The following is a 13,092-nucleotide window of genomic DNA, read 5'->3' on the forward strand; positions in this document are numbered from 1 at the left end:
AGCTCTGAACCACTAGGGGCACTGCCTCTTTTTCTAGTCCTTTCTCCAGCTCTGCCCTCCGTGGGGGGAAAGACCCCGATCTATGAGACAGTACACCTGGATCTGGTCTAGCTGCGTGATTTTGGGGGCTCACCGCCCTTCCTGAGCTCCAGTTGCCTTACTGATCAGGTGAGGGGTTGGAATGCACCCAGCTCTCGGTGGGCCCATGACCTCACTTCAACGTGAGTCAGCCAACCTAAGTCCAGGCCAGTCATAAACGCTAATATCAGCACTGACCTGGTACTCCTCTGGAAGCAAACACCAAAGCCAGCCACCCCCACTCCAGGTTCCAGCCCTTCCCAAGCAAGAAAGGTTTTTCCGGAAGTGTGGACCCGGGCCACAAGAGGGCACAGGTACCCTGACTTCCCACACAAGCTTGTCAGTCACCTCACTTAACCTGCATCCTCCCTCCTCCTGCATCTTCCCTCCACCCAACCTGAACCCAACACTTCTCAAAAAGAGCGAATTCAGTGCCCACCCTGGGGCCACCAGCCTTGTGGGGTGGGGGGAATTTCAAGGTGGGGAAAGACAATGCTCTGTCACCTTGAGAGGAGCCCACAGCTATGAACCAGCCCACTTCCACCAAAACCCTACCCCAACACAGACACTCAACCTCACATCTCGTCCTCGTTATTACCATCAACCCCCAACACCAGCTCAGCTATATTTCAATCCCTCCCATCCAAATCCTCATTCTTGGCTCCCTCTCCAACCCCAACCCAATAGGACTCCATCAACATTCTTATCCTCAGATCCTTCCCATCCGGAACGCAATCCTATCCTCAAAACCAACTCCTCACCCCATCCTCACCCGTGTCTCTTCTCCTCCCCGAGCTCACTTGCATTCCAAATGCTATCATCAGACCCATCCTAAACCTCTCCACAAACTTTTGTTTCTAATGTAGGGAAAAGATGTGAAAGACTTTCAGATGGACCCAACAGATGTCTCTGATGGAAAATTAAACGGGCTATCTGATTTTATGGGGTCTCTGCTTCTAGTATTGTCTTTGAGCTACTTTACAACTCTGTAAATCATAGACAGCTGATAGCAACGCAAATCTGTCTTGCCCATAACTGTGCAAATGAGTTTTGTCAGGTGGAAGTACAATCAAGGCCCCTCCCCCCCCATGTAGAATAAACCCGTTTTGTATCTATTTATAAATTCATTTCAGCATTCCTTATTGCCTCTACCTGTGTGGTTCTTTGTAATGTCTTACTAGCTCCACCATTTATTAATAAATCAAAATAAAATCTTTGACATATATATATATATATGAGAGTCATGGTTAGATCCTTTTTAAAAACTTACCTTAAAAAAAAAAAACAACCTTTTGACACTAGATTTGATCCCTGTATCCAAACTTAAACTCCTCCAATATGGACTACGCCAATTTTGATGTGAACCCTCACTCTGCCCATCTTAAGCCCCGTCCTTATTATGATACCATTTCTCTCTCTCCAAACTTCATCTGATCTCCATCCCTGGCTTTCTTCCAAATTCTGACCCCACCTCTGTCCTCCTTAATCCTTAATCCTACCCCCTCCACCCCCTAGGATTAATTCACGGCCCCACCCAGTCACAGTTCCAGGAGGCACCTACCCATTCCCAAACACCACCTCTTCCTCCTTCCTCTTCCCCATCGTCCTGGCCCCCCAGAGCTTTCCGAGTCCTGCTTCTCCCTAGCCACCTACATCCGCATGGACTCCCTCACCCCAGCTTGGCCCTGTTCCTAAAAGACCATTTATCCAAAATATTGCTTTCCGCGGGCCACGTCCAAGTCCAAGTCCAGTTGACTTTCTATCCGCCTATCTGAAGATTCCCTTCTCGCACCTGAGGGCTGTGGCGGTGGGGTAGGGGAAGGGGAATGGTGGGAGTGAATTTAGGCATGCCTGTGTTTTTCAGAAGGGCTGGAGATGGGGTTGGTGCTGGAGATGAAGCTGGGAACTGGAATTTGAATGTGTTGGGTTTGATGTTTGGATAAATTTGAGATAAGGCTGTTGATGGGATTGGGTTTGCGGAATAAACCGACCGTAAGGAGAGAAGGAAGAAGGTAGAAAATGGCCATCTGGGGGCTGATGGATATAAGGACGCGCACAGGGCTGGAGAGATTACAAAGTGGGATGAAAAATGGGCTGACGTTAGGGAGAGTCATGGGAATTTCGGGTGGGTTTGCGGAAGGAAACAGCTTTCCCCTTTCCTCTAGGTGGGTTCTGCTGCCCCAAACCTTGCAGTGGGTTCAACTGGGGCCTGGGCGGGGCCAGATCTGGGTCCCAGCTTGTCCTGGAAGCTCCGCCCCAAGCGGAAGGGCCAAGCCCAGGCTTGGGGGGTGCCTGGCAGCAGCCTGCTGAGCTATTGGGGGTGGAGAGGGGGAGGCCAGCAACAGGGAAATGCTGAGGGCGCTGGGGGAGGGAATTCAGGGGTTAAAAGCCATGGGTCCGGGCTGAAGTTGGAGGCAGCCGGCTGCGAAGCTCTGCACCCGGGCCTCTCACCAAGGTAGGGTCCGCCTGGCGCAGGGGCGGGAGCGTCAGAGGGGAGGAGTGGGGAGAGGAAGGAGAGGTGAGGAAGGAAAGGAAAAGAGGGAGAAGAGCTGAGTCAGGGAGATGGAGAGGGAAGCCAGAGGTTCAGTTATAGAGAGAGAAATCTGCAGAGCTGGAGAGGGGTCAAGCGCGCTAAGAGATGAGCTGCTTGAGGCCAGGTGCGCGGAACGACCCTGAGAGGGTAGGAGGGGGCGGAGCGCGCGGGAGAGGGTACTGAGGCGCCCGCTCGCTGGAGGGCACGGGTGGACGCAGGTGCACGCTGCCCCAGCCCCTCCTACCTCCTTACTTGGGCTCCCCACTGAGGATGGAAATTAGGGAGGGGGTGCAGATTCCAGGGTCAAGGTTCTTAGTGAAGGAGAGGACATTCAAGATTGGGAAGTGCAGAGATGGGGAGGAGGGGCGGCCAGAGATGGGGATTCAGCCAGCCCTTAACAACCCCCCCCCCAACTTCTCAGGCCCCGCCCGCCTTGCTCCCCACCCCGGAGCCGCCATGTGGCCCCTGGCCGCTGTGATCGCCTTCCTGACGGTGGCCTTGTCAGGCGGTAAGAATGCGCGGGGGTGGGGGCGGAGTGGCCACCGGAACAATGGTAGGAGGGGTCAGGCCAGGAGGAGGGGGCGTGGGAGCCCGGAGCTCCGCCCACCGCCCACTCGGGACCGGCTCCCGCAGGGACAGCCCTGAGCTTCCTGCTTGTCCCTGCATGACCTGGTTTCTCCGATGGGGTGAGCCCACTCTCCCCGCCGACCCCAGGCTCCTCCCTGGGGCGTCCCAGTTCTGCGGAGGCCCGCTCTATTTTTAAGGCTTCTGGATCTTCCGCGCCAGCCCCTTCCCTGATTGCCTGCTTTTCGCACTGGGAAGCCCACTCCCACCCGCATCCCCTGCCCCCGCAGCAGCCCCTCTCACATTCAAGGCCTTCTGAGAGAGAGAGAGAGAGAGAGAGAGAGAGAGAGAGAGGAGTGAGACTCGGGTTCAAATCTTGATGCCGCCACTTTGAGCAAGTAACTTAGCTTCTCTTGAGTTTTTTGCATCTGTGAAATGAGAACATAGAAGTCCCTACTACAAAAGGTTGTTGTGAATATGAAAATAAGCTAGTGCACAGCAGATAGAAGGGGCTGGCAAGTTCGTCGTTACTACTTTATTAGAAGTATTTGCTCTTCATTCTCAGCCCCTTCCAGAAACTTCTAGTTTGTTCTTCCTTTAATCCGGGGGGTGACCCCACACCTGATTCCACCCTGAGTCAGTCCCAAAGATTTCTCCTCACGTTTAAGCGCCTTTTCACAGGCAAATTCTCTGGAAACCCCATTCAGGCATCATCATCCATCCATCCATCCATCCATCCATCCGTCCATCCGTCCATCCATCCGTCTGTCCATCCAACCGACCAGCCATTTCACCAACAGCTGTTGAGCACCAGGCACTGTGCTGGGTGCTGTACAAGCGTAGACAGTTCCTGCTTTTGACACCCAGAGCCTAGCGGGGAAGGACACACATGATTCAAACAATTACCCAAATAATTAGTTAATAATTAGTTACAACTGTGACAGGAGGTGATGGCTTCAAGGAGCCAAGCCAGCAGCCTAGAGATGTAATGGAAGCTCCTGGTCTGGAAGCCCCCCACACCCCACCCCAAAGGACTAGACCCCTGAGCTGAGACCTGAAGGAGGGAGGAGTCCTCAGGCATCTGGTACGGGACACAGGCACCACCCTTGGCCCGAAGGTGGGGTGGTTTCTCTCCTTTGGCACCACTCCCAGGACTCGTGCAGTGTCCCAAGCCCCTCCTGGGTACCACGCCCTGGGCTAGGAGCTTCGCATGCGTCTTGTGGAGCCCTCAACAGCCTTAGGAGGTAGGAGTACTGTAATGACTCCAGTTTCACAGCTAGAAACCTGGGACTCGGAGACAGCAGGTTCGGCCCCAAAGACACTGGTGGCACTTGAGTCAGGATGCTGATCCATGTTGCCCGCCCCGTCTCCAGCATCCTAGACTTTACATCCTGGCAACCGTCTTCATTATTTTAGATCTAATGGTCTGCTTAGAATCAACTCTTTATATTTTTTAAACTTATAGTATATTAAAGATTTTATTTATTTGAGAGAGCGAGAACGAGCAGTGGGGAGGGGCAGAGGGAGAGAGAGAGAGAGAAGCAGACTCCCTGCTGAGCAGAGAGCCTGATGTGGGACTCAATCCCAGGACCCTGGGATCTTGACCTGAGCCGAAGGCTGACGCTTAACTGACGGAGCCACCTAGGCGCCCCGAGAGACGTTGTCCTACTTTACAGCTGAGGAAGCTAAAGCTGGCGATTGGTACAGGATCACCCAGACAGAAAATGGTACCTTTACGATTGGACTTTCTCTCTGGTTGTCGACGGCTGCGTCTCCAGTGCCAGCCACAGTGCCTGGCACACACAGCACTTACTGACTGAACACCTACTGTGTGCCAGATGCTGTGCTTGGTCCTGGGGATATAGCTCTGAGTAAAGCAGTGAAGGCACCTGTTGTTGATGGAGCCCACAGTCAAGTTGGGGAGATTTAAAAAAAAAAATAGCCACACAAATGTAAATGAATAGTGATCCTGGCTCTGATGCAAATCAACTGGGGGGATGTAATAGGACGTTACTAGGGGGCTGGGAGGGGCAATGTTAGACCAAGTGGCAAGGAATCTGGGATGGCTTCTGAGGAGGTGATATTTGAGCTGAACTGAGCTCTCAGAGTCAAGAAGGACACAGACACGTAACCTACCTGTAGATTCTGAGTGCCCTCAAGGGGAGTATTTCCTGTATATGATGTCCTATGTCTGCCCTGTCCAATATGGTAGCTGCTGGCCAAGTGGGACTCTTGAGCATGTCAGACGTAACTGGTGTGGTTGAAGAACTGAATTTATTTCATTTTAATTTAAATTTAAGTATCCACATGTAGCTAGTGGCTACCATATTGAACAACACAGAACTAGAGAAAGAACTGTCCAGAAAGAGGTGCAGCAAGTACGAAGGGTCTGGTGTGTCTGGAGAATGGGTCCATGAGTCTGGAACAGAGTGTGTGAAGAAGAAAGGTGGGAGATGGGGCCAAAGGGGCTTGCAAGAGTCAGATGATACAGAGTGCTACAAACTTTGAACTTGAGAGTGGTTAGGTTATGGGTTGTATTTAAAGCTCTAGAGGCACCCAGTAAACTTGTGTTGAAAGGATGGATGGATGGATGGATGGATGGATGGATGGATGGATGGATAGATGGATGGATAGGTGGATGGATGGGTGGATGGATGGATGGATGGATGGATGGATGGATGGATGGATAGATGGATGGATAGATGGATGGATAGATGGGTGGATGGGTGGGTGGATGGATGGATGGATGGATGGATGGATGGATGGGTAGATGGATAGATGGATGGGTGGATGGATGGGTAGATGGATGGATAGGTGGGTGGATGGGTAGATGGATGGATGGATGGGTGGATGGATGGGTAGATGGATGGATAGATGGATGGATAGATGGATAGATGGATAGATGGGTGGATGGATGGGTAGATGGGTGGATGGGTGGATGGATGGGTAGATGGATGGATGGATGGGTGGATGGATGGATGGATGGGTGGATGGATGGATGGATGGATACACACTGCCTAGGTCGATGTGTAGGTCAGTCTCATTCCTATCTCCTGAAATCCGTCCCCATGGTGGGATGAGGAAATGCAGGTGGGGAGAAAGTCAGGCTTCTGCTTACCCATCAGAAGCTTCCTTGTTCCATGAACTCTGAACCCCCAATGGAGTAAAGGACATCATCACCTCTTTGCCCTGACTCATCTCTACTATATGGAAGATGGCAACTCCCAGAGGCCCACAAATGAATCACCAGTTCCTGGTCTTCCAGAGCAAAATTCTGACCCTCTTCCCAAGCCCAGCACCCCTTCCCCCGCTGGGCCCCAATTCCCTAACATTTTCTCTTCTTCACCAGGCATCTCTCAGGAATATCCCAAGATTCTCAACGGCACCAATGGAACCAGCGGGTTTCTCCCGGGTGGCTACACCTGCCGCCCCCACTCTCAGCCCTGGCAGGCAGCCCTGCTAGTGCAAGGGCGGCTACTCTGTGGGGGAGTCCTGGTCCACCCCAAATGGGTCCTCACTGCAGCACACTGTCTGAAGGAGTATGTGGGGGTCAGGGCAGCATGAGGGTAGGGACGAGAACAGGATTGGGGTGGTGGGGGAGTGGAGCGGGATTGGGGATGAGGTCAGAGTTAGGGTTGGGGTTGGGAATGGGACCGGAGTCGAGGTGTGGAAGATGTTTGGAGAGGAGGAAGGTGGTGGAGACGGGCTTATGCTCTCTAATCATCCCCTTCCTGCACCCACAGCGAGTACAGAGTTTACCTGGGCAAGCATGCCCTGGGGCGCGCGGAGGCCGGAGAGCAGGTGAGGGAGGTAGTGCGCTCTGTCCCCCACCCTCAATACCAGATCAGCCCCACCCACCTGAACCATGACCACGACATCATGCTTCTGGAGCTGCAGTCCCCCGTCCAGCCCACGAACCACATCCGTGTCCTGCCTCTCTCCCACAACGACGGTCTCCCTGCTGGCACCTGCTGTCGGGTGTCTGGCTGGGGCACCACCACCAGCCCCCAGGGTAGGCACCCTCACAGGTGGCCTGATGTCTGTGACTGGGAAAACTGGGGCAGAAACGGGAGGGAAGGTGGGAGGAGGATTCCTTTATATATATAAATAACATATGTATAGTTATATATTATATATCGCATAAATGTGTTATATCCTTCATATATATATATAAATTTATAAATATATAAAATTATATGTTACATAGGTCCTTTATACAAATGTTTATTTATAAGTATAGTTATATGTCATAGATTATGTAGTTATATAACCTTTATAAATATATATGAATTTTTAAATATGTAAAGTTGTTATCTATCCCTTATATAAATGTACATAGAGTTGTAAATTTATATATTATATATAATGTTATAGGCCAAATACCATAGAAACTTATATATCCTTTATATAAATATATAAAAAAACAAATATTATAATATATGCTATATATCACATGTATATTTATATAAATATACATCACTATAATTTGTATATGCAGATTATATAGATTGATTTTTCTAAATCCTAAGTTTTATGTTTATGTATTTATTTAAATATGTTTGTATATAAATTATGTATTATATAAATTATACATAAATATATTTAAATAAATATGTAACTTATAAATGTGATATATTGGCAGGTATGTGTTTGTTAAACACATCGAAAATGTAGGTGTATCCTTCGTGTATAAATTACACATACAAGAATAGAAAGTTGATCCTCGAGGGTCCTTTGGATCTCCTTACTGGTGCCCGGGCTTCCTCCCATCTCATTCCTGCTTCCTCCCTGACTTGCCGTCTCTCTCCCTTGTTTTCCCCACGCCCAGTCCTCTGTCTCTCACAATCTCCCACCATCCCTCCCCTGGGCTCCCTCCCTTTTACGGCTCTTCCTTCCCAATCTCCTGCATTCTTTTCTTCTTCCCCCCCACTCCCCTCCTCTTGTCTCTCTCCACACCTGCCTCCTCCATCACTTTCCCCAGATACATGTCCCATCTCTTCCCCATCTTCCCCTTTCCATCCATTTCCTACCGAATGTCCCGTTTCACTCCCACCCCATAGCCTGTCCTAGACAGACGTCCTTAGACCCTCCTCTCTCTCCTCCCCAGTGAGTTACCCCCAAACCTTACAATGTGCCAACATCCAGCTACGCTCAGACGAGGAGTGTCGTCAAGTCTACCCGGGGAAGATCACACCCAACATGCTTTGCGCCGGCACAAAGGAGGGCGGCAAGGACTCCTGCGAGGTGAGAACAAGGGGGTGATGGGTTGTCATGGGTCAGGATGGGAAGCCAGGATGGAGGTGGGGCCAAATGCTGTGGGGAAAGGACTTGCTTCTAGCCTTGGGGGAAGCAATCCTTTAAAATGACCTGTCCCCTAGCATAGAGGGTCAAGACAAAAAGAGAGCACCCGTGGACGGAGAATATAATTCAGCTTTGACGGACAGTGGCTGCAGATCTCCGAGTTGAGATTCATAAAGGTTGGCGTTCTTTCAGTTACAAGTGACAGAATCCCAACTCCAGCCAGCTTAAGCAAGACACACTGGCTTCTGTAACTGAAAAGTCCGGGGGTGTCTTGCTTCAGGCACAGTTGGATCCGGGTGCACACGTAATGTGGTTAGGACTCTGTCTCCTTTCAACTCTGTTCTTCCCTCTTCTGTTTTTGTCTTCATTCTCAGTGAAGCTTTTCCCATTCAACAGCAAGATGGCCCCAGCAGCCTTGGGCTTACATCTCACCCTCCTAAGCAACTCGACTAGAAAGAATTTTCCAGTTGTTTACATGAACATCCTGAGTGTGCGTCTCACTGGGCTGACTTCGGTCATGTGTCCTGGACCGTCACTCTGGCCCAAGCTGTGGGCTCCTCTGAGGGACCAAGTCTGACACGGCAAGGACTCTGTGGCCCAGGAAGGGGCAGGGACAAGCAAGGATTGAGGGAGAGGGAGGGGCCTTTCCCCAAAACAGCAAATGAGGAGGGCAGTTCCCAGAAGAAGGAGAAATGATCCTACACGGGCAAAACACTCCCCCAAAAAAGAAACAAAACCTATGTCCAAAAAAAGGCTTCTGAGATTTCAGAAGGGAATGAGCGGGAATGGGAAATTCAGTGGGAAAGAGCGAGGAATGAATTCGGGATGTGTGCCTCGACTAGCCAGTGACGTCTGTCTTGGGTCCCAGGGGAGACGTGGAAGCACACGTGTTCCGCACCAGATGTGGATGAGTTTACTCAATAGCGAGGTGGCCCCAGGGGACCCTAAAGCCACAGCAGGGGGGGAGGGGTGCCAGAGAACCAGGAGTGGGTGTTGAGGTAAGATGTCACCACTCTAAGGCGACCGAGGAGCCGAGAATCCCATGGAGATGTCTCTTACGCTCGGTCTCTGTGTGCGTCCAGCTCCCATCTTTCTGTGTCTCTTTTGTCTTCGTCTGTTCCTCTCTCATGCTCTCTGTGCACCTGTCTTTCTTTTCTCTGCCTCTGAGTGTGTCTCTCTCCGTCTTTCACTCTCTCCACCATGTCCCCCGCCTGTGCCTTTTTGGCTTCACCAAGGACCCCACCTCTGTCTCTTCCCCCACTCAGGGCGACTCCGGGGGCCCCCTGATCTGTAACGGAACACTCCATGGCATCATCTCCTGGGGAGACTTCCCATGCGGGCAGCCCAACCGGCCTGGCGTCTACACTCGAGTCTCTCGATATGTTCTATGGATCCGAGACACAATTCGAAAACACAAAACCCAGGAGCAGAAATGGACAAAGGGCCCACAATAAAAGCCGGGTTGGCTCACGTGCCTCCTTCCTCCCTCCACGCCCTCCTCAGTCCGTTTGCCTGGTCAGCCCAGCCCTTCTCGGGCCCTCCCAAAGCTCCCCTCAACCAGTGATCCATGTTCTCAGTATGTCTGATCCCAGCTGACATTTTGTGTTTCAAAAGCATTCAGTCACTTCGAACATCATGGTCTCCCAGGTACTGCGTCCTGAAACACCTCGGTAGCCTCAACAATCCAACCCGGACGACGTTCCAGGACTCCCACTGTTGCAACATAATCCCAGATAGCCATCTGAATGTTCTGTGGGACACCCTTAATACATCAACAATATTCTAGGTCCCGTGAATGCAACTTCCTCTACCCCTTCAAATACTTATTTATTGCCAACATTCTCGACACTTCTGTGTTTGGTGCTCAAGAAGGTTCTAGACTTCTGTGATATTTCACCCTGAAAATATTCTCTTGTACCCGGAATCGGCCCCCACAATATTCTAGGCACATCTGAATGATTAATCACATCACAGCTAATACTGAATCCTCATAAGAGTTCATTCTCACATAGTCTGGGGTCCCCCAAGGGTCCCATCTCTACCTACATCCCACATTTTGCCAGTATTCCCTGTCTCTGAATCCCCATGCCCACTAAAGGTCAAGAGCACACAAGATTAGCATTTTGGGGTTCAGTACCCGGAGGGGTCTCCATGCCTAGACCCTGTTATCGGCCAAGTATTCTGTCCTTTTAACTCCCCCACAAGCATCTTTGTTCAGTGACCCCACATGCGGTGGTTAAATGCTCAAGCCACTGAGTCCCTGCTTTGAACAAAACATACAACTCACTGCCCCTCTGTTTTCATCTGTAAATGGGGCTTATCATGTCTCCTCATAGCACCGTTATGATTAATGTCAAGCACTTCCACGAGTGGTATTATTTGCACAGGTCTCTATAGACTGTCACCTTAGGGTGTTAACAACCTCTCAAATTTGCAGTGTCCAAAAAGTGTTGCATTTGGGGCGCCTGGCTGGCTCAGTCGGTAGAGCATGCGACTCTTGATCTCAGGGTGCTGAGTTCACACTTCACGCTGGGTGTAGAGCTGACTTCAAACCAAACCAAACCAAACCAAACAAAAAAAGAAGTTCCTTTTTTCAGCATTTATTCAATGCTGGCCACCTGCCTGCACCCTCCTGGGTGTTGGTAAATACAATTTTATTTAGCAAATACTGGCACTCATCACAAGCCAGGCACTGTTGCAGGCACAGCTGATAAACAGTGAATTAGATACAACTTTGCCCTGGGAGAGCTTGCGTTCTTTGAAGAGAGACACAATTAAAATAAGGAGATGGGCTGAAGTGGCAATGTGAACCATGGCAAAAAAAAAAGCAGAGATAAAGGATAAGGAATGTTGGGTTGGGGGAGTGAGTGGAGTTTCTATTGTATTTTATTTTTTATGTAAGTTCTATGCCCATCGTGATGCTTGCACTCATGACCCTGAGATCAAGTCCATGCTCTCCCGACTGAATCAGCCAGGTGGCCCAGTGCTGCTATTTTAATTAGGACGGTCTGGGGAAGAGACCTGAGGTGGTGACATTAAAAACAAACAAACAGGGTGCCTGGGTGACTCAGGTGGTTAAGCATCTGCCTTCGGCTCAGGTCATAATTCCAGGGTCCTGGGATGGAATCCCATGTGGGCTCCCTGCTCTGCAGGGGAGTCTGCTTCTCCCTCTCCCTCTGCCTGGCGCTCCCCCTGCTTGTGCTCTCTCAAATAAATAAAAATCTTTAAAACAAATAAACACTGAAAGGATGGAGGGAGAGAACCAAGTGCACATCTGGGAAGCAGCACCCGATGCAGAGAATACAAGTGCAAAGGCCCTGAGGCAGGAGCCAGCAGGGTGCATCTGAAGATTGGGAAGATGGTGAAGAGGTTGGTGTGGAGTTTCTGAGGCCAGGCTGCCTGGGTATGAATTCCAGCTCTGCCACTTATTTAACCCCATGACTTAACCTTCTTTATGCCTCAGTTTTCCTATCACTCAAATGGGTATAACCCTGGTACTTAACGCCAAATTGCATAAAGACCTAAAAGCTAAGGGTCAAACCATAAAGCTAATGGGAGATAATGGCAGAGAAAATTTTTGTGACTCAGGGGTGAGGAAAGACTTTAAAACTTCAGATGGACTACCATAAGGCAAAAACTGGTTAATTTGAGTAAAGATTGTCTGTTCAACAAAAGACAAGAACAAAATTAATCAATGCATGGAGATACTGACAAAGTGTAATATTGACCCGAGGTTGGTATCTAAAATGTGCAAGGAGGGGTGCCTGGGTGGCTCAGTCGTTAAGCGTCTGCCTTCAGCTCAGGGCGTGATCCCGGCATTCCGGGATCGAGCCCCACATCAGGCTCCTCCGCTGGGAGCCTGCTTCTTCCTCTCCCACTCCCCTGCTTGTGATTCCTCTCTCTCTGGCTGTCTCTGTCTGTCAAATAAATAAATAAAATCTTTAAAATAAATAAATAAAATAAAATGTGCAAGGAAATCCTGCACGTAAACAAGAATAATACTCGAGGCTGTGAATGGATTTGCAGAGGAGGAAACAAACAGGAAGGTAAGATGAAAGGTGTAGAGGCTCATTAGTCATCTAAGAAACACAAATACAAACAACAATCCCATTATGTTTATTAGATGGATTAGAAATCTTTAAAGTGCGGGACGCCTGGGTGGCACAGCGGTTAAGCGTCTGCCTTCGGCTCAGGGCGTGATCCCAGCGTTATGGGATCGAGCCCCACATCAGGCTCCTCCACTATGAGCCTGCTTCTTCCTCTCCTACTCCCCTGCTTGTGTTCCCTCTCTCGCTAGCTGTCTCTATCTCTGTCAAATAAATAAATAAAATCTTTAAAAAAAAAAAGAAGTCTTTAAAGTGAAATAACGCATGTATTGGCAGGGATGCAGAGACAGTACTCTGGGGCACAGCTGGTACGAATGGACACTGTCCAGTTATTTTGGCAAGGAATTTGGCACTCCTTGGCTGAATTAAGTATAGACACTGCCTAGGACCCAGGAGTTCCACTCCTGAGGGCAATAATCATGCAAATCACAAAGAGGCAAGAATGAAGTGTCAGTCACTCACTCATCTCTTTGCTGTGCTGGGAATCAGAGGAAAACTGAGCACCCACTA

General features: G+C 49.9%; 1 protein-coding gene across 1 annotated transcript; it reads left to right on the forward strand.

Annotated features, from left to right (window-relative positions):
* Nucleotides 1-2,464: 2,464 nt before the first annotated feature.
* KLK13 (kallikrein related peptidase 13) lies at nt 2,465-9,930 on the forward strand. The gene is made up of 6 exons (XM_057314575.1): nt 2,465-2,533; nt 3,033-3,119; nt 6,525-6,714; nt 6,919-7,187; nt 8,283-8,419; nt 9,742-9,930. The coding sequence occupies exons 2-6, from the start codon at nt 3,068-3,070 to the stop codon at nt 9,928-9,930; spliced, it is 837 nt and encodes a 278-aa protein (XP_057170558.1). The 5' UTR covers nt 2,465-2,533; nt 3,033-3,067.
* The last annotated feature ends 3,162 nt before the right edge of the window (nt 9,931-13,092 follow it).

Source organism: Ursus arctos, unplaced genomic scaffold, assembly GCF_023065955.2.
Source record: "Ursus arctos isolate Adak ecotype North America unplaced genomic scaffold, UrsArc2.0 scaffold_19, whole genome shotgun sequence".
NCBI lineage: Eukaryota > Metazoa > Chordata > Mammalia > Carnivora > Ursidae > Ursus > Ursus arctos.